General features: G+C 38.2%; 1 protein-coding gene across 2 annotated transcripts in view; it reads right to left on the bottom strand.

The window, feature by feature from the left end:
* Positions 1 to 8,091: 8,091 nt before the first annotated feature.
* Positions 8,092 to 26,212, bottom strand: part of LOC120766243 (chromatin-remodeling ATPase INO80) — an 86,674-nt gene continuing 68,553 nt past the window's right edge. For both annotated transcript variants that reach the window (XM_040091744.1, XM_040091663.1), the window contains exons 16-17: positions 14,855 to 15,034; positions 8,092 to 9,430 (exon numbers count right to left, since the gene is read on the bottom strand). In XM_040091744.1, coding sequence (XP_039947678.1) covers positions 9,078 to 9,430; positions 14,855 to 15,034 — 533 coding nt within the window. In that variant the 3' untranslated portion in view covers positions 8,092 to 9,077. The remainder of the gene's footprint in view (positions 9,431 to 14,854; positions 15,035 to 26,212) is intronic.

Genomic DNA, 26,212 nt, shown 5'->3' with positions numbered 1-26,212 from the left:
AAAATACAAACACGGAGACATACAGCCAATCGTGCAATTAATTCGGAAATTAGTTTTCAGAATTTTCATAAAATTATTACGGTACCATTTGCATATAAAAATGCTGATGATTCGGGTATACAAATGGAATTCACAAATGGAATTCACAAATATATATGTTTGTAACACCCAGAAGGAATCGTCGGAGACATTATAAAGTATATATATAAATGATCAGTATGTCGAGCTGAGTCGATTTAGCCATGTCCGTCTGTCTGTCTGTCCGTCTGTCTGTTTGTCCGTCTGTCTGTCTGTATATATACGAACTAGTCCCTCAGTTTTTAAGATATCCTTTTGAAATTTTGCAAACGTCATTTTCTCTTCAAGAAGCTGCTCATTTGTCGGAACGGCCGATATCGGACCACCATAACATATGGCTGCCATATAAACTGAACGATCAGAATCAAGTTCTTGTATGGAAAACTTTCACATTTGACAATGTATCTTCACCAAATTTGGTATAGATTATTTTCTAAGGCAACAATGTAATCTCCGAAAAAATTGTTCAGATCGGATTACTATAGCATATAGCTTCCATACAAACTGAACACATAGTTACTACAAGATATGCACCTGTGAAGTTTATATCAGCTTCGATGCAGCCGAAGTTAACGTTTTTTCTTGTTTTTTTTTTTTTGTCAAAAGAAATGTCTAGGCGCAAAGCGGAGCAAAATTAGTCATAAAAGTTGTACATAAGCTTTCTAATGTTGCCCCTGCTTTACAGAGCGCATCTGTTATATCTGTTGTATAGTATATGTATATGATTATTTTTACTTTTAAATTTTGTAGCAGGAAGAAGAATTGGCTGTGGAAGACGATTTGTATACCTTGATTGCATTTTACCAAACTAGTTGGTCAGTTAACTCCTATACTAGTTTTTGGAAGTAATACAACCTTTTCAATAATTCTGTATAAAACTATTTTCCTATAATTTCTCAAACCAATGAATAAGACGTCTAGTAAGAAGAATTAGAACTGACTTTAAGCAATACCAAAAGGAGCTCTCAGAATGGAAAGCTGACCTCTCGCCGTTCGATGCCAAGTGAGGTTCTAAAACAAGGCGATTCCCTATCGTGCGACTTCTTCAATCTGCTGCTAGAGAAAAATAATTAGTGCTGCAGAGCTGAATCGAGAAGATTCAGAAAGGTTCTGTGAAAGATCTATGGTCCTTTGCGCATTGGCAGCGTTAAAACGATGAGCTGTACGAGATATACGACGACATTAACATAGCTCAGCAAATTAAGAGACAGCGGATACGCTGGCTTGGCCTCATGTCGTTCGGAATGAACGAAAACACTCCAGCTCTGGAGAGTATTCGACGCAGCACCCGCCGGAAGACCTCCACTCCGCTGGAAACACCAGGTGGAGAAGGACCTGGCTCCACTTTGGAATCTCTAAATGAAGAAAGACTGGTGTACTATTGTAAACTCATCTATAACCGCGTAAGCGGTGGTCTACGCCAATAAAGAAGAAGTAAAAGAAATCCAGTATTTTGCAATATATTAGATAAGGTTGCTGTGGATGAAAAGTAGGTTACTATCGACAACAGCAAAGTTATCGAATAGCGGTAGGCCAACACAAATGGTGCCCAAGCCGGGATTGATGATCATGCATGATTTTTCTACGTTTTTCGTGGGGCTTGCAGGGCATTATCTACTATGAGCTACTCCCCTTCGATCAAACTCATAATTCGCATTTGTCCGGCTATTGGACCGTCTGCCGAAAGCAATCGCCCACACGCGGTAGCTTCTGGTCAGTAGGAAAGTTGTTGTACACAAACAGGCTGTAATGAAACACATTAAATTTCTTTTAAAAAACAATAAAATTATATCTTTTTGTTATTTAATTGAGGAAATAATACTTCTAACCGAACGGCTTAGACGGAAAGTTTAGAGTTTTTTTAAATGTATTAATATCATCATTAATTTCTAACATCCCCCTTGATTCTAAGTACTTCTGTGGACCGCCGATAATTGAGTTCTCTTCAATCTTCTCTCTCAATGAACATAATAAACCTTTCATAAATCGCTCTTCATTATTGTTCTAATACAGGGTTTTCCAATAAGAGTGATTTGATGTCCTTTCGAAAAAAACACTAATTGATAAAGAAATTCAAATGATTTTTATTTAATGTGATGTACAATCGGTACAATCAAGTTCTGAATGAAACATTATTGAAATGAACTTTTCGACTTCTTTTGCAGGAACGAATTCGAACCCAATTTTCGAGTGTCTCTTCCACTAAATCGAGCCGTATGTCATATGGCTCCCAAAGCTTAAAGACAGTCTGGTTTATTGCTAAGGAGCAATGACTTCAAATAACCCTACAAGAAGTCGTCAAATAGAGTTAAATCACAACTTCTTGAAAACCATTCAATGTCACAATTTCTTAAAATAACCGAATCCCCAAACTTTTCACGCAATAATCCGGTTGTTGCATGTGCTGTGGTGCACATTGCCCCGTCTTGTTGGCACAGATCTTGTCATGATCAACTTCTTCCAATTGCGGCCATAACAGTGATGGTAATGGATTCACCTGCTTCATTTCGAAAGAGGCACGGTCCGATTATTCCACCAGACCAAAACCACACCAAACTGTCAATTTAGGTGAAAAGGTTGTTTATGAATAATTTGTGGATTCTCTTCGCACCAAAATCGACAGTTTTCTTTATTTACCTCAACACTCAGATAGAAGTGAGCTTCAGCGGAGAAGATGATTTTCTATAAGAAATCGTTTTTCAAGTTGTTCCGCGGCGAAATCAGCAAATTTATGACATTTATGATGAACCAATGGCTTCAGTTTTCGAGTGAGAACAATTTGATACGGATGCAAGCCCAAATTCTTTCTCGAAATCCGCCAGAATGTGGTATAAAACAGTTCCAATTATTGAAACTATCTTGGAATCGACAAATTGAGGTCTTCGTCCCAAACGCGACCAATTAACTTGTTTCCATACCCATTCAGCTAGAAATGGGCCTAATCGCTGAACAAAATTAGGTTCGAAAACGTCAAATCTCCTTGGAACTTTTCAAGGCCCATAGAGCGAAGCGATGTCGCTTGGGATGGTTCTAACGTGATAAAAGTCCATATGCCTTCGAATCATATGAAAGAATAAACTGACTTCACTTGATACTTCGATTAGACCAACATTTTAAGATGGTTATGGCACAAATTGAAGAAAAAGCTAAAACGCTTTCACTTTTTTGTTTCGCAACAATTTGTTTTCGAAATCGCTCGAACAAATATTTAGATTGGCACAATTCGAAATTTTAACGGCTTACAAGTTACGAAACACTCATCAAGCAGCATTGATAATCAACGGATTAGCTGTCAAGTGTCAAACAAATATGCATTTATGTACGTTTAATCAAAAATACGGAGCATAAAAAGACAATCAAATATTTGCGTATTTAACGAGCCACGAAATCCACTCGCCGCAACTCATATTTCCAAAAATTTATGTGCCTGCCAGTTTCGAGATTGCCGCAATGTGCGGAGATGCCTGCAAACACGCATAGTGGCAATAGAAACGGTAAAGCCGACAGTTATAGTGATCAAAGTGCCAACAACAACCAAAACAAACCGTCCGAGCAGCTGTTAGCGGCTCTGCGGCGCTCTGGCTCTCAGCGCTGGACGCGCGGCTCCTTGTCATATCAATTAAAAATTCAAATTCAATTAAAATCAGACGCGGATTGTCGCTTTTAATGCGTTTGCGCCTGGCGGCGACTAAAGTGGCGCACCGGCAGCGCTTGCAGCGAGTGAGAGGCGCAAGTACATGTGTACGAGTATATGTGTGTGTATAGGCAGCGCATATCGCGCTCAATAATAACACAAATCGGAAAAATATTAACAAAACTTTCAATTAAATGCGCGAAAATGTTGGCATGTTGCATGTTGCAACAATGAAGCTGAGTGGCAGGCAAATCAATGCGGTAGCGTGTGTGTGTGTGCCCGCAGAGTGTCTTCAGCGGTGCGAAATCACTGGCATGTCAGCAATGCAGTGCACAATACAAGCGCTAGAGTGGCAATCTGCTGTTGCACATAACGGTTTTATTGGTTAATTCCACATATTTCATCTACGATGGTTGTTGCTGTTATTGTACGCTTTATTGGCAGTGCACTTGTTAAGATCAGCATATACAAGTACTAGCGGCACAGACAGTCTTCTGTCTTCCCACATACATACATATACGCACACATATTTACATTTGCACACAAGTAAGGAAACATGTACATTTTATGTTCTTCGTTTCGATAATTCTAACATTTTTATGAACTGTTACGAGCTTCACTTTCCTTTGCCAATCTAACGGGACCGTTTTGACTGAGCTGTCATGGCTTTGATTATAGAATGAATTCCCCTGTAGAGCTTTTGGTGTGTTGATGTAAATAATTTTCAAAATTGGTTTGGATGAAAGGGTCCGAACATAGCAAGCGGAATATTAGATAAGTGATTTGCGGGACTGAAGTATGTAGCCATGTGTAGAAGTTTACTGAAGTGCGGAGTTCTTGAGCCAGAAACGATTATTTTACACATGGCTCAAGCAGCTCACGACTTCCGGTCTTAGACCAAGTACCGTCTGGGTAACCAAAAAACAACCGTTTGAAGGCGAGCTAAAGTGAGAAGACGTATCGGACCACTGCCACGCCCACAAATCGCCATTAATCGAAAACATAAAAAGTGCCGTAACTATGTACTAAATTAAGATATAAAGCTGTTATTTAGTACAGAAGATTGCTATAGCAAGGGGCACCTTTGAGAAAAATGTTTGGAAAAAGTAGGTGTTGCCCCTCCCTCTACTAACTTTAATGTATATATCTCCTAAACCACTAAAGATACAACAACCAAATTCGCCCAGCACGAATCTTACAGGAGTTGCTAAGGACAGTGGATGAAATCGGATGAAAACTCCGTTCACTCCCCACCTAACGGTACTGTTCAAAACTACTAAAAGCGCGACAAATCAATAACTAAATGCGTCAGAAACGTAAAAATTTCCGCCGGGATGGTAAAAGAAAGCTTTATGAGAGCCGGTATGAAAATTTTACGATGGGCGTGGCACCGCCCACTTCTTGGTGAAATTCCATACCTCGAAACCCGACTTACGATCTCGACAAAATTTGGGGCGGGGCATTTTTTTATATTCTTAAGTCACGTTGTGAAAATGAGCGAAATCTACCACCTTACCACGCCTACTTCCCATTATAGCACAATTTTTAATTCCACTTGATTCGTTCAGTTTTCAGTACATAAATCAAGGAGAAATTAATATAATGGGAATGGGGAAACTTTGCATGTATAATGTCCTTAGTGTATGCCACCTTTTGACCAAAAAATTTTCAAATCCAGTATTGTTGTTCAAAACAGTACTCAAAAGTGTCTTCTGTTCACGCCCCTTGGTACCAAATATTTAGACCCTGGTGCTTATTCATTCAAAGTATACAATGTCTGAGGTATATAATTGAAATTCAAGGGTAATACTTCTCTGACAATGGTATGTCTGTATGTCAAAAATAGGTTGAATCGGACTAATACTTCTCTCAGCCCCCATATATCTAATATAAAGACAATCGACCTTCCGGGTGACTTTGTAGCGCATATATCGGCCAAAATGTGAGTTATCTCAATGAAAAGTAGCTTGCGTGTTTTACTCATAACAGGGTATTTTTGTGCCTAAAATAAATAAATTCGAGCTAAAATATCGACTTACCCCCCATGTAACTAATATCAGGATTTTCGAACATCCGACTGACTTTACTCTTACGATTAGTTTTTTAGTATGTGACATGTTAATACTATGTGTTATTGGGAAAAATAAATAAAATCTGGTCGATACTACCCAAACTTCCATATGCTACGTATGTACATATAATGTTTTCGTTTTTCTAACAAACCTTTTAAGTTATATATAGTATGTATGTATATGTGTAAAAAATTGCTTGGATTTCGATCCTCAGGTTGACGTTTTACATCTTAAGGTATTTTCCTTGCTTTGATTCCTGCAAGTTGTAAGAGTATAAAATTTTCGATTGCACCCGAACTTAGCCCTTCCTTACTTGTTAATAAGGCATTATCTACAAAATTTTCCAACGAATAATGGCATCAAACAACCAAATTCGTAAAGCAATAAAGTCACCAAAGAGGAGGGCCTAACTCTTGAACAAAATTATTTGTTAAGAACAACAAGGGTTAAAATGGTTTAGATGCTTATATAACGGCAATTTCCCCGAGAAATCGGCTCAGCAAAATGTTTCTGTATATCATGGTATGTAGAAAATATTAAACAAGACAACTTATGTTCTTTCGGAACCCAAAAGTGTGGTGTTTTGGGATCTACAGCGAGATGGTTTGATTAAAGGGGTTCGATATAAAATTGAAATATTTTAAGATATATTTTAGAAATACAATTTTGCTAAAATTCTTATTTACAATAATAATAATATTTCTTAACGAGGGACCCTTCAGAGTATGTATTCTTTTTTCATTTCCAAAACCATACATTTTATGCTGAAGAGTATGGAAAGACCTTAAATCAGCATTTACCAATTTTTTAAAGTTCTTTTCTATATATTTAGGCTTGCACTAAAGCCCCAAACGTTCTATTGGATTTGCTTCAGGTGACTGTGAAAGCCAATCTAAAATTATGGGTTTTTTGTTTCCATTGAGTACAGAGTCTGCTCCTATGTTTCCGATCATTACCTTCTTGCGTTCTCCAAACGGCATTTCAGCTGACTTCAGTAAAACCTTTTTATACAATTTTATCATTTTAACGGCGTTCCGGTTGTCTGTGAAACACCTCAAAACCACAAATTCATTACCGGAGAAACATTTTATAAATGCGCCTCTTAAGGTTGCTGAACACTTCTTTGAATAAATGTTTGTTCTTTTCTTAACCAAGCACCACTCATGGAGTTGAGCAATACAGGCATAGACTCATCAATAAATGATATTGCTTCAATTACGGTTGATGTTTTCTTGCACCCAATGCAACCTCTTTTCAATGGGTTTTTTGAAAGTAAGGGTTTGAATACAGCACTGCTGCGTTTGATACCAGATCTCTGAAGTCTGTCACGTATTGTATTTAGACACATGGTAAATCGAGTGCCTTTAAAAAAAAAATTTTAGCTTCCCTTCTACAGAGCGTTAGTTTCTTCTCAAAAATGAGAACAATCGCACCTATACACAAAATTTCAATGACTTTTATTTGACCTGGCGATATTTTTGAAGAATATGACTTAAGAAAGCGATGATAAAAACGACAACTGGGAAACGACAATTATGACGACTAAAACAACGGGAAAATGTTAGTTTTGTTCTCACATTTAGATGTTAACTGATTTTTACCTCTTCATGGCTTCTAATCTATGTTTTCAGTTTCTCTATAATGGTTAGACCACCTTTTCACATATGTACAACTCGTATGCAAATGCTTTGCAGTTTTTGATAGTCTATTTGGAACCTCTCGAATGCTTCGGCTGTTTCAAAACGCTTCTGGACACATTAAGAAGAGTGACTGAATTGTACTCATCGGTGACTGCGCAAAAGAGAAATTATTATTTTTTTAACGCACTGCAGTTTAAAATTATTTCGCTATTTGAACTTTTATAAGTTTTTGATACTCTGGATGAGAAACAATTTATCGATAGATCGGTTTATATTTTAAAGCCTGCGCAGTACATGCAATTAGTAACCTGTGAATTCAAGAAATCAAGAATACGATATCGTCACCTAAAATGTAAAAATACGAACATCCATTTTCATAAGTTTACAGGCGAGGAAAATCGATAATAATTGAAAGCACTCACATTCAAAGAAAATTTAAGTTCGATTATAAAGTGGTTATATATTGGTTATATCTGACAGCTGAAGCTGAAAATTATTTTTTTTATCCTACATCCATACATACATATAGTATATGTAACATGATGTAAAAAACTCAATTTCGATTTTTTTTTGCGTTATTTTGCACTTTAGGTGACTATATGTATGTACATATCTACGCTGCTTTCAAACCATTCATTTCCGAGCAGAAATAAGAAGTATATTTGGCTTGCGTTTTCTTATTTTATTAGGGTGAGCAATTTATTTACTTAATATTTTAATACAGGGTAAATAAATATTTCTTCATTGGCTGTGTGTGGGCGTGTGTTTACAGAGTATGCTTTTTTCTAATTAATTTTTTTTTTTCAAAATATTTTTCCTTTCGATTTCTTCTATCGACAACATTTCGCAAATGCAATTTTAATGAACTAAATGAGGAAAGAATCGCACATGTTTAGTTGATTTATGACTGAGTACATTATTCAACTTTTTCTGCTTATCAATTATTGCTTATTAATTGCATTTTTAAACAAAATTTTAGAATTAAATATAATATAACCTAAAAACTGTAAGCAAAAGTATAGTGTATGTAAGGAAAAATGCCAAAAAGTATAAAAAGAGCTCGTGCAGCGTGAAAATGTTATGTGAGTTATTGTGTACAAAGTGTATATAGTTTTAGAATTTTTTATTTATTTGAATTTTCGTTTACTTATTTAATTTTTTTTAGTTTTTACATTCAGCAATAATATTGAGTTCTCATTTGAAAACAAATTGTAATACAATAATAAGAGAAATGCGCTGCTGTATACAGCTTAAAAAAGCCTAAAAGCAAATACACTGTTTAACAAAATAAAAGTATTTTTTAGGTAATAGAAAAATTTTGCCAAAATAAGATTTTTTTAAAATTTGTTTGACTTTATGCAATTGCTCAATATTTTTAATAATACAGCTTAAAATACTATTAATACATTAATATAAATATTTTTTTAATTTTTTCTTAGTTAGTGAATAATGCGTAATGAACACTGTTGGACTTAAACTAATAAAAGCACAATAGTTTGCGAAATCCAAGTATCAGCAAAAAGGATATAAAATATAAAAATGAAAAATTATTTTAGGTATGTGTTTGTGTGTGTGTGTGTGTGTGTAATAAATTAATTGGTTGTTCGTTAAATAAACTTCTTAACATAAATGAAACTAGTTAACTGCCGGTGCTCAGCTGCTGCCCACATCCTTGTTAGTTGTGCCACTGCTGCCGCTAGCTTGCGACGTGCTAATCCCAGCACCGGTGGCGCTGTAGCTGCTGCGCTCCGAAAAGCTGGGACTAGGTGCGCGGCTGACAGCCGGGCTGCGTGTCATTGGTGTGGCGCCGGGGCTGTGGCCGAGTGGCACGACCAATGGACCGATTGGCTTGCGTGTGCGTGGGGCGCCGCGTGTGCCCGCATATGTTGGGCCGGCTGTCTTGAGCCGTGGACGTCCAGGACCGCGTTTCACCGGCGTTGGCACGGTGGAAGTGAAGCTGGTTTCGGCAGCGCCTAAATTCGTGAGTAACGTTGAGTGCGCGCCATCTGTACGGAAGAGAGGAGAGAAAGTATTGTATTAGACACAAAGTGTTTTTTAGAAGAAATTGAAGAATTATGATTTTTTCCAATGAATTTATTTATTATTTATATTTGCTGTAAACTGTGCATTTGCACATAACTCGGAGACACATTATGGCTCTTATACAACGAAGGAGATTAGCTATGCTGCGCTCCGGTAAGCGCGCCTGTATCGATATCCCTTTCGCAAATACTGAATATTTCACATTAATATCCGCTGCTATCGGCCCAGTGGCACGTACCACAATGCAACAAGCCGACAATGCGCTTACAACAATGCTAATTGCACTAAGCGGCTTATGCGTTAAACGGCGCTGGCAGCGCTTCCCCCTACGCGCTACGTGCAGGACTACAATTACAACCGAGTTTGTATGTATTTACATACATGTGCATGACTCTGCTGCTTGTCGGACGGGAGCTGGAATCACCACGGCATTGATTTCAAGGTTTTTCCACCGAAAATTACGTAAAATCATCGATAGGCATGTTGTCGCTGGTTAATCCAGGTTGCGTCACGGCATAATTTGGGCAGGAGTCGGGAAAATGGTACGCGTTTGCGGACGGACATTCCTTATGTAAATAGGGGACCACGTCTGGAAGCCGACGGGTGTTTGACAAAAGCGCCGCTAATGATGATGCCGCCGCCGGCGACTGGCTTTGTTGACAAATCACGTGTGGAAGAAAGCGGAAGCGAGGCAACGAGTGTGTCTGCATACGAAATTAGCTACTATGTAGCATTCCCAACGGCGAGGAGTGGCATGTGCCACATGTCAAGCGGTGAACGCTGGCGAAATCGAGGCTACTACGTAGTGACAAGTAAATGGCTGTGTGGTGGTGGCACTAAGTGCAGCGTTGCTCGAACGCTTAACATGTCGCAACGCTTAATAGATTTTACTGGACGTGATTCGAAGCGAATGTTGAGCATAAATGTTAGCGATTTTCCTATTTCTAAATTATGAAATAGTTTTAATTCGTGTCATGAAATAATGACGAAGTTGTCATCATACTACATTGGGACAAAAAGCGCACGGAAATTGTAATTAAAAAGGCTTACGGCGATTCTATTTTATCAAAATCACGATTGGTACAACGCCTTCAAAGAAGCTCGACATTTCGTTGAAGATGTGCCTAGTTCTGGACGACCTTCGACCTCTTCAACTGATGAAAATATTAAATAAGTGAAGGATAGAAAGTTCGACATCTCTCGCGAGTCCGTTCGAATGATTTTTGTGAATATTTTGGGTATGAAACGCGTTCTGCCTCGACACATCCCGATAAAGGTGAGTTTTTTTTCAAAAAGAGTATAATTGTGACTGAATTTAAAGCTAAAATGCAATGAATGCCATCGATCAACCATCATATTCACCAGATTTGGCTCCGTGTGATTTTTCCTTATTACCTAAACTAAAATTGCCGCTCCGTGAAACCTGCATTCAATCGATCAAAGAGATAAAACCAAATACGCTGAAGGAGCGGAAAGTCTTCCCAAAAAGTACCTACGGAAAGTGTTTCGAGGACTTTTATCTGGTGAGGATTACTGTGAAGGCGAAAAAATAAATATTGATGATCATCCTGGGTACTTTTTTGTCACAATATATATTTACGATTCCATTTGTTAGTATAATATATCGGAATATTCTCTGGAAATTTAATGTAAATGCGACAAATACTTTTCGAGTTAACCGATAATTAGAAAAGGGTTATCGGAACCTTGGAACCTTCGAGAGCAGGTAGCTGCAGCTGCAACCAAAAATGCGTGTTGGTTTTTAAACTAATGACCACTGTAGTTTGAAAACCGCTCTGTAGCGATTCAATGAAATTTTTGGAAAACTCGACTGATCAAAAGATTTTTTGTAATAACGATTTTTTATAAACAATTAACTATTAATTTTAACACTTACATATATTCAATTAACTATATTTCGAAAGCCGCTCGGCTGTTAAGAAAACTAATTTTTTTTTAATGATTTGAAATGAATCTCTAAGGATTAGTGATAATCGTCGCGAGGAGCTCCGGTTCGAACTGGATCAACACATTCCGCCATTTATTTTTTAAATGTCCGTCAAATCAACTCGAAATCTTTTATTAATGATGCTATGTGTTTACTTTTGGAGAATGAAATAGAAAAATTAAGTTCCTGTGAATTGTCAAGTTTCATACCGATTCTACTCTAAATCGATGAGGACTCAACAAGCAAATATAGCAGAAAAATCATCAAAAGCGAAATACTTATTAGTTTGGTGTAAAATGTTCTTATATCCACGTTATACGTTTCCTGGTTAGAATTCGACTAACTTGAGGCTTCAAAAATACGTCCGATCTACATTATCTGTAAATATCCCACTAGAAAATCATATGACATAAGATTTAAAGCCTCAAAATAGTTTTTCTTCGACAACTTCCCCTCATCAAATAGATATATGAACCGGCAAAATTTTAGGTACAGAGAATGTGGTATAAGTATTAAGTTGTCAAAAAAGTCTTGCGGTATTTTCGCTAGTTGTCGCTGAAAGCGCGTAGTTCTAGTTTTATTCGTCGCATCGGGTCATGCTATACCTTTTTGGAAAGCTCATTTCACGCGCTAACACGCGTTTGATTGATTGTCTTTTCTTTTTAAGTCGTTCGTGAGTTATAGCGTCGCAAAAATGGAGCAAAATAAAGAGAAAATACGGCATATTTTACAGTACTACTACGATAAAGGCAAAAATGCAACTCAAGCCGCCAATAAAATTTGTGCAGTTTATGGACCCGATACAGTTTCCATTTCCACCGCACAACGATGGTTTTAACGTTTTCGTTCTGGTGCAGAGGTGGTCGAAGATGCGCCACGCTCCGGTAGGCCTGTCGTCGAAAATTGCGATAAAATCGCTGAATTGGTCGAAAGAGACCGGCATAGTAGCAGCCGTAGCATCGGTCAAGAGCTGGGCATGAGTCATCAAAAATTCATTTCAATTTCAATAAAAAAAAAATTCAATAAAAATACCGCAAGACTTTTTTGGCAACCCATTATGATGGGGCAATCCGTGACTCTGTAATGACTCACTGCTTGCAATCAATTATATTTCCGAGCCAGAAATGGTAGGCAAAAGCGGTTACACTAATTATGCACCTCGCAGACTGCACTCTGTTGCCCGGATATGCCTCAGAGCAACCCAAAGTTAAGCAAACTGAGCAATTAAGGAAGTTATTTAACATATTTCATTCCATATTCTTGCGCATCATTGATAATATAATAACAATTTCAATTTTATCACTTTTGTAATGTCATTGATTGCTGCATATCAAAAATCTAAAAGAAAATATTTGCTTTGACTCCGCGCGATAAGGGAAAGGGTAGTCATCAGATTGTAATAATATACACCAAAGGCATATCAGATATGCGGCAAGTGTGAGTACACAAAATAACTGTAAAATATGTCACGTATTGAGCCACCCACCCTACTTAAACTTGATATCTAACCACTGCCTGCTGACGCGCATTCAATACTCACACTTATTACACTCTATTAAACATTTATTTTTTTCTGGCAGCATTATCCCCCTCCCCGCCTTCATTCGCGAGTGTTTGAGTGTGACTCATTAGCTTAAGTGCCACTTAGGCGCGTACTTAAGTACAACCAAAGCACGGTAAAGCAGGCATGCAAAGGAACAGCGGAAGCGCTGGAACGAAACCACATTTGTCAAGGCAAAGGGAAGTACGGATTAAAATATATAAGCATAACGGAAGTGGTATAGGAAAGAGGGCATTCAAGAATTTCGTAAAAACCACAAGCACATTTCGAAATCCTGAAAAACAGGCAGTTAAATTAATTAGCTTTAAGTGGCGGGCAATAGTAGAGTTGCATATAAGCAAGCAGGAGTGTTACATTCAAGCAATATACTTCAACGATTACATTAAGCCTTGAGGAGGATATATTCCGGCTTGGAAAGTAGTTATAGCTCAGTAATTCCCGGTCGTCCTAATCAAGAAAGTAACGGTAACTCAATAACTGTAAAGCCTTCTGTAAAGCAACATTTATCTGATTGTTCGCAAGCATATGCGATTTGTAGATTTACTATGAAAACGGATAAATCGGTACGACTTTCAGTTACATCTGTGCCAAGTGACACATCCAAAGTCCAATAAATTTTGTGTGTGGAGCCAAATTTTTGGTGCCGGAACATTTATAATGTCGAAAAAGGTCTTCGGTGACGATTGTTTGTCGGAAACAAGTGTTTTTGATTGGTACAAATTATTCATGGAGGGTCGGGAACGACGAACCACATCCAGGAGGGCAATCAACACAACTGATGATGAACACGTCAATAAAATGAAGAACTTGGTTTTTGAGAATCTACGATTAACAGTCAGAGAACTTACTGGCGTCGTTAAAACATCGGAAGGATCAGTGAAAAATATTTGGAAAATCCTTTGGGCCGAAGAAAAGTGAAAGTTCGATTCGAAAACAGGGTTAACGTCTGTGATACAATGCTTTCCGACTACCAAGATGTCCTTATTACTGGCAATGAGTCTTGGATCTATGCTTACGACCCGGAAACAGACAGTCGAATATTGTGACAAAGGTGAGGCGAAGAAAAAACGTTGGCACAAGTGTATTGAGGTCAAGGGGATTATTTTGAGGGGTATGACATAGGATTTTGAAGAATAAAATTAGTATTTTAAAATTATGAATAAAGTCTTACTATTTTTTCTGTATTTGAATCTACAATGACTGAATCGGTTCTTTGGTCTGATCCAAAATCGAAATTTGCCAGGCCCAAAACGATCAAAATTTGAGGTATAATTTAAAAAAACGCTGCCATTTTGTCAGAATTTATTTGTATCGTGGGTCATTGTACGGAGAATATCTTCTTATTATTATATCATTGGACGATTGTGATTCGTCGAGTTCTTAGCTTCGTAAACGGAGCTAAAAAATGCTAGAATCGAAACAGCACCGAACATGATATTTGGCAAAGCAATATTTGAGACCATTCTATTTGGTAAATGTTTCCTTTTCATATTTCTTAACATTTCGATGCGAGAATTCAACAAATCAGAGTTCATTGAAGCCGGCTCAGCCATAAATTAAAATATTATACCCTGAACAGGGAGTATTAAGTTCATTACGAAATCTGTAACTCTGAAGGAACGTCGGGGACTCTATAAAGAGTATTTATGAATGAACAGCTTGACGAGCTGAATTTGATTTAGCCATGTCCGTCTATCTGTCTATATAACGCGAACTAGTCCCTCACTAGCCCCACGGTATCATATAATAGCTTCTGTGCAAACGAAGTTAACGTTTTTCTTGTTTAAATTTATTGCGTTAGCCAACGACTTTTAACACCCATTTGCTGCCTTTAAATAAAAAAAATATATTTACATTTTCTTAATGACCATAACCCACCTTCTCCACCTGGCGTACCGGGCATTGTTACATTTGCATTACCCGGTGATGAGATTGAACGTCCCATAGAGCCATTGCCGCCGCCACGCCTTGTGCTGCCTCGTGGCCGGCCACGCTTCGTGCCACGCGGATGATGGCGCCGACGAATGCGTCCAATATTGCCATAGTCACCAAAGAGCGCTGAAAAGATACAGAATGAGAGGAAAATAAATAATAATTAACAGCAATCAATATAATAAACCATAAAAATTGCAGAAGTGGAGTACTCACGAGCTATGGAAGATTGCCACAGAAACATATGGTGAGATATGGACTATAACAGAGTTGTGTCTCAATAGTGATAGACGACTTATGCAAGAGGAAATGCATAAAAAACTGACAAATAAAAATAATAATAATTTCGATTGTAGCTTACAAAAGTTAAGGAGGGAGCCAATACGGCATGAGCCGTGAAGACAATCCAGTTTTTTGGATTAAATTGTTCGACGCGCATTTTTTAACTTCGACAATTGTTTCACTGCATGATTATAATAAATATAGCGTAAAAGTGAAAGCCACATGGTGTCCGAGACATTGGACTACATATGTACATAAGTGGGTAGGTCAGTCCTTCCTTAAAAACATCAAGCAATAATATAAAAGGAATAAATACCGTACATAGAGGCAATTAAATATTGAAAAGGCGCCAACAGTGGAAAAACTGCCGGAAAAACTGAGCGCACCAAATAATTGCTAATTTAGCGCATGACCATTGGATATAGACTTACACATCATAAAAAATAAAAATTTCGTTTGTTGAAAGCAATTAATCTCAATTTCGAAGGACACGCGGTAGCGTATAAGGACGTGTAGAATGGATGAAGAGTACAAGTAAATTATATGTTTAGACCACAGAACGCATATGGGGCAGAAATATAATGGAAGCAAAAAATGATAAAAAAATAAAAAGCAGCTGATACCTGGCGAAGCACGAAGTTAAAAATTGTCTGGATTTCGAGTACAGTAAATTAGCATTAGAACATAATTACAAAGGGTGAGCTTTGATAAGATAGTATATATTATATCACCGAAAAGCAGTCAGACTATTGGTCGGTAGTCATGACTATAAACAGTTAAAATCGATTGTAATAAAGAGATGCGTCCCTGTAACGTTTACAGTCGAAGTCGTCGACGAACATCTTAACTAAATTTCAATTTGTCGTCCGAGAAAGTTATTTACAAATTAATTTATGCTCTAGGGGTTATGTATAGCGGTTTTCAATTGTGCACTACAAAAGTAGACCGATAGGGACAACAAACGACACCATATTTTTTCCTACTCTTTTGACATTTCTCTTCAGTAAGATTTGTCATTTCATCATCGAAAGAAATACGATACAAGAACGAGTTGAAATTATTAAAAGTTCTACCGAAATTCGGAGTCAGTGGCCTGAACTTTAAGAGTTATTTACCTCGCCGCAAATAAAAAAAACTTTGCACAGTAGTCTTAAACAGCCTCTCAGAAGCCTCAAGGAGTTTTATTTTGGGATCGTATATTTTTCACTTTGCGACTACAACAACGTTTACGTCTATCAGCTTCAGCATGTAAAACGTTCAACTCGTATATGTCGAAAATGAATTTTGGAAGTGGTGGAACGATGATATTCAGAGACGGTTGCACTTAGACACGAATTTTATTTGATTTTTTCGCACTTTATATATTTTTCAGATATCACGAGTTGCTATGATGACCGTCGCCATCTTGAAATGGTGTGATTGGTCAAATGTAATGATCAAATAATAATAAATGCTTCCGTACGACTAACCTATGAAATCATCATGAATTATCTCGAATATGCCTCGTAAAAAGGGAGGCCAGTTCAGCTTTCCCTGAAATATTGTTGACTCAACGCCATCAGATTCTCTTGTAACGGCGGAAGAACGACTAGATCAGTTGCGAATTAAGAGAAGGGATATGGGGGAACGTGGTTTTTACTCTGGCAATTTTTGTGAAACAAAATGGGTTCAACGGCATGATGCAGTTATCCAATTTGCCGCGAAATTGTTGCTGATCGTCAACGATCATCGTTGATACCCATCGCAGAGATGATATTATATCTCTAACTCATTCGTTCAGCGTTATTCTTCAGAAAAAGTCGATCGTTCTGGCAAAGGCATCAAATATGATAGACACACGGCTTGTAACGTTTCGAAATCGAAGACAAAAAGCTGACGAACATTTTCGATCCATTTATTTGGACACGAGAGAGATATCGGCAAAACTGAAAGTTGACGAAAAAAAACCAAGAATCTGCGGTCGACAAACAAAACGATAAAATTTGTGCGTGAGAACTTGCGAAGAATACTACAAGGTCTCAGTGTACATTCCTCTGTTGGATACAATCGGCGAAGATTTGAAGACGCGTTTTTCTCGAGAAGTATTGGATGGATTTCAACTGAGTTAGTTGCTTCCAGAAAAAGTATGTGCTTTGAAAACAAAAGACATGGAAAATCTTATTGACTGCTTGATAGATTGACTTAAAGGCCTTTTGGGAAATGACGTCGTGCGACATTTGGAGTTCAAAGGTGAACTTGATCACTGGCGGTGTCATTGCATTTTTATACCCAGAACAGGGTATATTAAGTTTGTCACGAAGTTTGTAACACCCAGAAGGAAGCGTCGGAGACCCTATAAAGCATATATGCTACATATGTATATCGTATATATAAATGATCAGTATGTTGAGCTGAGTCGATTTAGCCATGTCCGTCTGTATATATACGAACTAGTCCCTCAGTTTTTAAGATATCCTTTTGAAATTTTGCAAACGTTATTTTCTCTTCAAGAAGCTGCTTATTTGTCGGAACTTCCGATATCGGACCACTATAACATATAGGTGCCATATAAACTGAACGATCGGAATTCTGTGCTTGTATGGAAAACTTTCACATTTGAGGTGGTATCTTCACGAAATTTGGTATAGATTGTTTTCTAAGGCAACAATGTAATCTCCGAAGAAATTGTTCATATCGGCTCACTATAGCATATAGCTGCCATACAAACTGAACGATCGGAATCTAGTGCTGGTATGGGAAACTTCCTCATTTGACGATATATCTTCACGAAACTTTGTATGAGTTATTGTTCATAGAAATAATGTAATATCGGAAGAAATTGTTTAGATCGGCTCACTATAGCATATAGCTACCATACAAACTGAACGATCGAAATCAAGTTCTTGTATGGAAAACTTTCACATTTGACAATGTATCTTCACAAAATTTGGTATAGATTATTTTCTAAGGCAACATTGTAATCTCCGAAGAAATTGTTCATATCGGCTCACTATAGCATATAGCTGCCATACAAACTGAACGATCGGAATTAAGGACTTGTATGAAAAACTTTTGCATTTGACGTGGTATCTTCACGAAATTTGACATGGATTACTGCTTAAGATAATAATATAATCTCCAAAAAAATTGTTCAGATCGGATTACTATAGCGTATAGCTTTTTACTAAAAGAAATGCACCTGTGAAGGGTATATTAGCTTCGGTGCAACCGAAGTTAACGTTTTTCTTGTTTCTATTCAATACAAGAACTGACTACAGTATTTTACATCGCAATGAAGTAGGTCACCCGCACGTCTGCGATTTATAATGTGTTTTTTCAATTTGGTAGGATTTGATATTAGAAGGTCGATTTGAAAATTTTCTACCATGATGTTAAACTGTATAAATACTACTGTTTTAAATAAATACTTTCATAAGTTTAAAAAGCTCCCGAAAAGCGCATGGCTTTTATGAAGATGCCGGCAAACGCGCTTCGGCGAACACAAAATTTTTGATTTTAAAACAAATTTAACGACATGTTGAAGAGACCTCATGTGTAACCTCTAAAGTCTGGCAATCACGTGTACTGTCTACTTTCCCTACTTGACATACACACTCAATCACTTATACATATACATATATATGTACATAAGCACATAGATCATTGAGCACATTATTGACTTTTAACGGCTTTCATCAATTTTAAATATTCAAATAGCCTTAAAAAGTATGGCGGCAACTTCCCAGCCGTTGGGCTACTGATTGTAAAAATTACTGTTGTTTGCACCGCGGAAGTTGGGGTTCAACGTTCATATGTGCGCCAACCCACCGAGAGTGACTACTGCATTTCAAGTGTTTTTCAATTTTCCCCCCATTTTCTCAATTTCTTATTCGCGTAAGCAAAGACACATGCACACATACATACATATCTGTGCACAGTCAGCAAGTGTGTAATTGCAAGTTAACTGTAAAATTTATATAAATACAACGACTTTGCGCATGCGACTGAGGACCCCTTGCCGCGTCCCGAGCCATTGGTGCAGCAGCGAGCAACAGTTAAACCTTTACCAGCGCTACCATTCGATGGTGCGCACGTCAACGCAAGTGGACCAAGATAGCTGAGTAGCGAGTAGCGTGCTGGAGACGAAGCCTAGAACAGCGCGGCTAGGGCCAGACACAGCTCCCTGTAGCTTAGTCAAGTAGTCATTCATGCATTTATGCAACCTTCCCAGAAGTCAAGTGCAAGTGCAAGTGCAAGCTCATCATCGACATGAACGTATACAACAACAAAATCTTAGGAAGAACAACAACAGAAGGTGCGCGCTGACGCAGAGTGCAACTCATTGACCAAGTCACAGTTGAGCACCACCAAAACACAATAAGAATAAGAAAAAGTACGAAGCTATCTGCCAGCGCACTCTTCATGTCATTCATGTTGTCATTGTCTCTCCCCACTCTACTCTACACAGAGTACTCTACTTCAGCTCGCCTCAGCTTCGACGACTTCTGGAACTTCATGTGCACACATCTGCGCTGTCTTCGGCGCGTTGGGCAGCCATTCGCCTCGCTTGTCCCGCGGTTCGTTAGCTCATCAGCGAAATCAGTTAGCTTGCCACACTGTTGCACATGCTTGCGTGTGCGCCACCAGATTTGCCGTTGGCTTTGGCATGCCCGAGTGACTTTTCACCAGCTACTCATGTCATTTAGGTGGCCCGAAGTGTTTGTGTGTGTGCGTGTGTATATGTGTCATTAAGTGAGTTAGTGCTTTATGACTTTAAATCATCGCATGTGACATGACAAATGTCGCGTTTGACGATTCTCCTGCACTAACTCGCGCATTCATACGATCATTAGCGACAGCTGCTACCGCTGAGATATATTAATTTATGCTCATTAAAACTCGTGTTAGTCTGTGCAATTAATTTTTATTAATTAATTATACATATGTTATAAAACGCGACCCGATTCAAGGCGTCGGCGCTGTGTGAACTTGATTCGACACGAAGCTGAGAGTATTATTTCAGCTACTCGTACACAGACGAGCGGCATTGCTAACGGTGTATACTCGGCGTATACATAGCGTCGAAAATGGCAATAACACCTCGTTGAGTGCGATGTTTTTCATGACACTTTCACTTCACATGCTGGAAGGATTAACACTCAATCTTCGATAAAGTAACTCAACGCCCCAGCTTCCAAATGAGTGACGAACTCCGATGCGTTATCAAGTTCCGATTTGACCATGAGAAAGTCTAGTCTAGTTTCCCAAAATTTGTAGACCCTCGACAAGAAAAATCAAAACGCCGGAGTTTACTTCCACATTTTGAAGTCGGTTTAAAACATCTAAGATTCTATATGTTAAAAATTACACAATATAACATATCATAAGTACTCTACATAAATTAAACATAAATGAAAAAGCTAGGTCAAACATCATGGCTTCATGATCATCAAGAGCGCCGCACAAGTTAGCCATCGATCCGGATTTTCACAAGAAAATTTTGTTCAGCAACGAAGCTCTATTTTGATGGATGCGTTAGAAAATTTTTGTATTTGGAGTAATACTAATCCATAGGTCATTGCTGAGATGCAACTGTTTGCTATGCTCTATGGGCAGAGGGAATCATTGGTCAATACTTCTTCAAAAATGAAGCTGTCCTCGATAATGTTCCAGTCAATGTGGAATGCTACAAAAGCAGGATTCACGACTTTTTCATGTTTTAACTTGAGTATCTTTATGTGCTAGACGGCATTAATTCACATACAGCCAACGAAACAATCAATTGATTGAAGAAAACTTTTGGTGTGCGCTTATTTCGTGTAGTGAATTTGTGGCGTGCCCTCCAAGATCGAGCGATTTAACGCCGCTGGATTATTTTTTTAGGGTTGTGTGAAGTTGCTTTTCTACACAGATTAGCCCGAGACGACCGACGCCTTGGAGGAGAATATTCAGTGCGTTATTACTGACATACGGCCCCAATTGCTGCAAGTGTACGCAGGTTCTCCTAAAATTGGTCTTTCTCTTCCTTTGCTTCCCCCGGGCGGATACTGCGTCGACTATCCTCAGGGCCGGAGCGTTTTTGTCCATTCGTATGACATGATCTAGCCAGCACAGCGTCGTCGTGTAACTCATACAGCTCATCGTTCCAACGAATGTGATATTCGCCGTTGCTAATAACCAAAGGACCATTAATCTTACGCAGAACCTTTATCACGAAAACTAGTAACTTCGACTCATCAGATGTTGTCATCGTCCGTGCCTCTGCGCCATAGAGCAGGACAGGAATGATAAGGGACTTGTAGAGCTTGGTCTTTGTTCGTGGAGAGAGGGCTTTACTTCTCAATTGCCTACTCAGTCCGAAGTAGCACCTATTGGTAAGAGTTATTCTGCGTCCGATTTCGAGGCTGACTTTGTTGTTGGTGTTAATACTGGTTCCAAGGTTGTTATTTACGACTTCGAAGTTATGACTGTCAACAGTGACGTGGGAGCCAAGTCGCGAGCTGATCCAAGCATCTATAGAGTTTAAATTTAGAAGCCTCGTAGTTGCCAATCTTTGTAGCTGATATTCTTTTTTAGGATTTAGTCTTTCCTTACAATCTAGTCGCATGGAAGTCTACTAGGCTATAAAACAACAACAACATGAGTGAATTACCACTCTAATCGGCTTTAAAGCATCAATCATCTTATTGAACTACTAATTTGATGGTTGCTGAATAGAAACGCGCTAGCCGCTGCCAAGACACAAGCGCATATGCACATAAGTCAATGGGGGCGCATCAAATGCCTGAGTTTTATACAAAAATGTCTTTTCTTACGCTTATTACTTAAACGCTCCGGCGCAATGACGCACATTTTTTACGCTTTTCATATCGAAAATATTGAAGCGGATTAAAAAATGCAATTGCCACCGGCAAACAATCGCTTTGCAACGTCATCTTTGTGAGCGTTTTGGTTTCGCCTCCCCTCCGAGCGGCGCGCTGGCTAGCGGCTGCAAGACGATCAGCTGCCGAGCGCATGAAGAAATGGCACGTCTTAGTGTATTGAGCGTGTGTGTGGGTATTGGTTGCTTCTTGTTTAATCTTTGACATCCTCTCTATTATGTTGTTGCTGTTTTGTGCTCAACTTTTGTGTAATAATTGCCTTAAGCTGCAAATTGATATGATCCATTAAATTTTTTATAAGATTAAATATTTTGTTGCACGGTGTAGAATATTGGTTTTGACTATTGTGAAAAAAATCGATTCAAAGGAAATACGCTGCGAGAGAAGAAATTCTACTTTCACTTTTCATTCGTGTGCTAGAGATATAAAAATGCCTTATGACGCCTATCGGACGTATTAGGACCATACATACTATATGTTATCGAATGTAACTCAAGACATACTTTGTCCTGTTTATACTTAAAACAAACGATTTTGAAATCCCGAATCCAGTCAATTTAAGTTTGATGATTAAAACTCTAAGTAGTCAAGAAATTCCATCGACAGCTTTCAGAGTGTACCATCTGAGGATAATAGCACTAATAACTTAACTCAGATACGATCGTCGACCCCAGCATCCATTGGGGTACTTCTAAGTCCTTGATTTTGAAAGACACAACGGTTGATATCTTCAGAAATTTTCTTTTAATTAACAAATTTTATAGAAATGGAAATATCTCTTATGATGTCCAGTCTGTTTCCACAATTCAGCCACGGAATCGGTACGAAGCGGAATTTTTATCCTGCCGGAGAAAATAATTCGGCACAATCTTTTTTAAAGTGTATAGCTGCTCTTGATGATGATATGATATCATTGGCCTTAACATTCGTGCCGTTAGTTCTCGGCATTTGCGGAGCAAATGGTTCTGGTAGTGAACGAGGGCAAGCAAACAGTCGTCGCACTCGGGACTTGTCTGCCAAGTCACTGTTGACAGTCATAACTTCGAAGTCGTAGATAATTTCGTCTACCTTAAAACCAGCATTAACACCAACAACAACGAAAGCCTCGAAATCCAACGCAGAATAACTTTTACCAACAGGTGCTACTTCGGACTGAGTAGGCAATTGAGAAGCAAAGTCCTCTCTCGACGAACAAAAAGCAAACTCTATAAGCCACTCATCATCTTCGCCCTGCTATATGGTGGAGAGGCTTGGACGATGACAACATCTGATGAGTCGACGTTACGAGTTTCCGAGAGAAAAGTTCTGCGAAAGATTTATGGTCCTTTGCGCGTTGGCCACGCCGAACATCGAATTCGATGGAACGATGAGCTGTATGAGATCTATGACGACGTGGACATAGTTCAGCGAATTAAAAGACAGCGGCTACGCTGGCTAGGTCATGTTGTCCGAATGAACGAAAACTCTCCAGTTCTGAAAGTATTCGACGCAGTACCAGCCAGGGGAAGAAGAGGAACGGGAAGATCTCCACTTTATTGTAAAGACCATGTAGAGAAGGACCTGGCTTCGCTTGGAATATCCAATTAGTGCCACGTAGCGAAAAGAAGAAACGACTGGCGCACTGTTGTTAACTCTGCTATAACCGCGGTGTCTACGACAATCAAGAAGAAGAAGAATGAGCACATTCTCTGTTTAGCTAACTACTGGTTAGTCTCTGAATCATCTCCGTGTAAAAACTTATATCCAGAACGACAAATTCAATTGACCAATTCGGACAAACTATTTATAGAGATGATTTTAACACATAACACAATTAGAAGATCTGTTACGTCCAGAGCCTGCTACAAAATGTTTGATCCTAACAAAAATTGGATTCTCTAGTTACTCTTGTAAAATTGTTTCTTATAAAATACTAGAGGACCCGTCCACGCTTCACTGTGGCTGACACATATATAATACTACTGCTACCATCAATGTGATTTCTATTAGTTGGATTATAACTATTAGTAAATGAGATATAGTATTTTTGTGAAGCAACTAGTTTAAAAAAAAATTGCTCATAAAGCATTTTGAGTGTTAATTAAGCATTGCTTTTTGGGGGAAAATAATGTTGAATATGGTCTCAGGGAAATTCACCGTTGAAAAGATATTTTCTAAGCTGGAAACAGGCGAAATGAGCACCGAGGACAATGATGCTCTAAAGAGGCGAAAGCTCTGTGCAAAGTGGGTGCCTCGCAAGTTCATATTCTGAGAAGTGTTTGAATGCTCTTTTATTGTAATAAAACTGAACTTTTGCGTCGGTGTGTGACAATAGAAACATATCTCCATCATTTCCCACTGGAGTCCAATCGACAGTCATTCTAGTCGACTGCACATGATGAAGCGGTTCTCAGGCGTGGAAAGACGAAAAAGTCGGCTGGAAAGGTTATGACATCAGTCTTTTGGGATGCACGTGGTATAAGACATACTCAACGATTAATTACTGAGACAGTTGTAATCTATTTCACTGGGTATTTGGTTGCAGTTCTTTTCTACTATTCCAAATACTAACCAATTGTATTATGTTTGAGGAAGAATCTGTTTAAAATTGTACGCATATATTCAAATGATTCCTACAAATATGAATTTTTAACAAATACTTATAATTTGAAATATAATTTTTGTACTTATGAGTTGCAATAAATTTTGACATAAAAAGATAAAAAGTATTCTATCTCCTTACCCTGGTTCTAAACTACCTCTCCACCAATTTTCAGCCAAATCGGTTCAGCCGTTCTTGGGTTATAAATGGTGTAACTAACACTACTTTCTTCTATATATTAGGTTGTCAAAAAAGTCTTGCGGTATTTTTATTGATTTTTTTTTATTGAAATTGAAATGAATTTTTGATGACTCCTGCCCAGCTCTTGACCGATGCTACGGCTGCTACTATGCCGGTCTCTTTCGACCAATTCAGCGATTTTATCACAATTTTCGACGACAGGCCTTCCGGAGCGTGGCACATCTTCGACCACCTCTACACCAGAACGAAAACGTTGAAACCATCGTTGTGCGGTGGAAATGGAGACTGTATCGGGTCCATAAACTGCAGAAATTTTATTGGCGGCTTGAGATGCATTTTTGCCTTTATCGTAGTAGTACTGTAAAATATGCCGTATTTTCTCTTTATTTTGCTCCATATTTGCGACGCTATAACTCACGAACGACCTAAAAGAAACGACAATCAATCCAACACGTGTTAGCGTGAAATGAGCTTTCCAAAAAGTTATAGCATGACCCGATGCGACGAATAAAACTAGAACTACGCGCTTTCAGCGCCAACTAGCGAAAATACCGCAAGACTTTTTTGACAACATAATAATAATAATATAATTTTTCCATATTTTATGAATTTTTCGAGAAAAAACATGCACTACCCTACTAAAACTTTAATTATGAAATATAAGGCTATTTTGGACCTTACTTTGAACTGTGTTGGTTGTAATATAAACATCGGTAACCTTCAAGATTATTTACAAGTTGATTTTAGTTATCAAAGGTAAGAAAAGTGTAGGCGGGTTAGTTAACCAGGACGCTCGTTCATGGAGGAACGCTACCAGAATTATTATAAAACTTACTAAAGACGCCGAAAACATCGTTAGGATTCTACTAGAGTAAGCTACTACACTTGAATGTAACTACTTTATAATGAAATCTAACCACATGTATAAATTTCACAACGGTCGGGCAATAAGTTCGTGATTAAAGCATTTTGAATACCAAAACTTTTAGTATTTCGAACAACAAAGCGCAGCACTTCTGGTATATGTTGAATTGTCCCTGTGTATGAGATATGGATCTGAAATTTCGCGTATGCCCTTTTATTCCCAAGAAGCTGCACATTTATGGGAACCGGCGATAACAGACCACTATAGGATATAGCTGTCATACAAACTGATCGATCAAAATCCTGTCCTTGTATGGAAAACTTTTTAATTAAGGAAATATCTCCACGAAATTTGGCTGGGATCATTGCTCAAGATAACGGTACAACCTCAGAAATTTTTTTTAGATAGGACTACTATAGAATATAGCTGCCATACAAACTCAACAATCAAAATCCAGTTCTTTGAAAACATTTTTAATCAAGAAGATATTTTCACGAAATTTAGCAAGGATTATT

Source organism: Bactrocera tryoni, chromosome 1 (genome assembly GCF_016617805.1).
Source record: "Bactrocera tryoni isolate S06 chromosome 1, CSIRO_BtryS06_freeze2, whole genome shotgun sequence".
NCBI classification, from domain to species: Eukaryota; Metazoa; Arthropoda; class Insecta; order Diptera; family Tephritidae; genus Bactrocera; species Bactrocera tryoni.
Note: the sequence above shows the minus strand (reverse complement) of the source record. Positions and strands in the feature narration are given on the sequence as shown.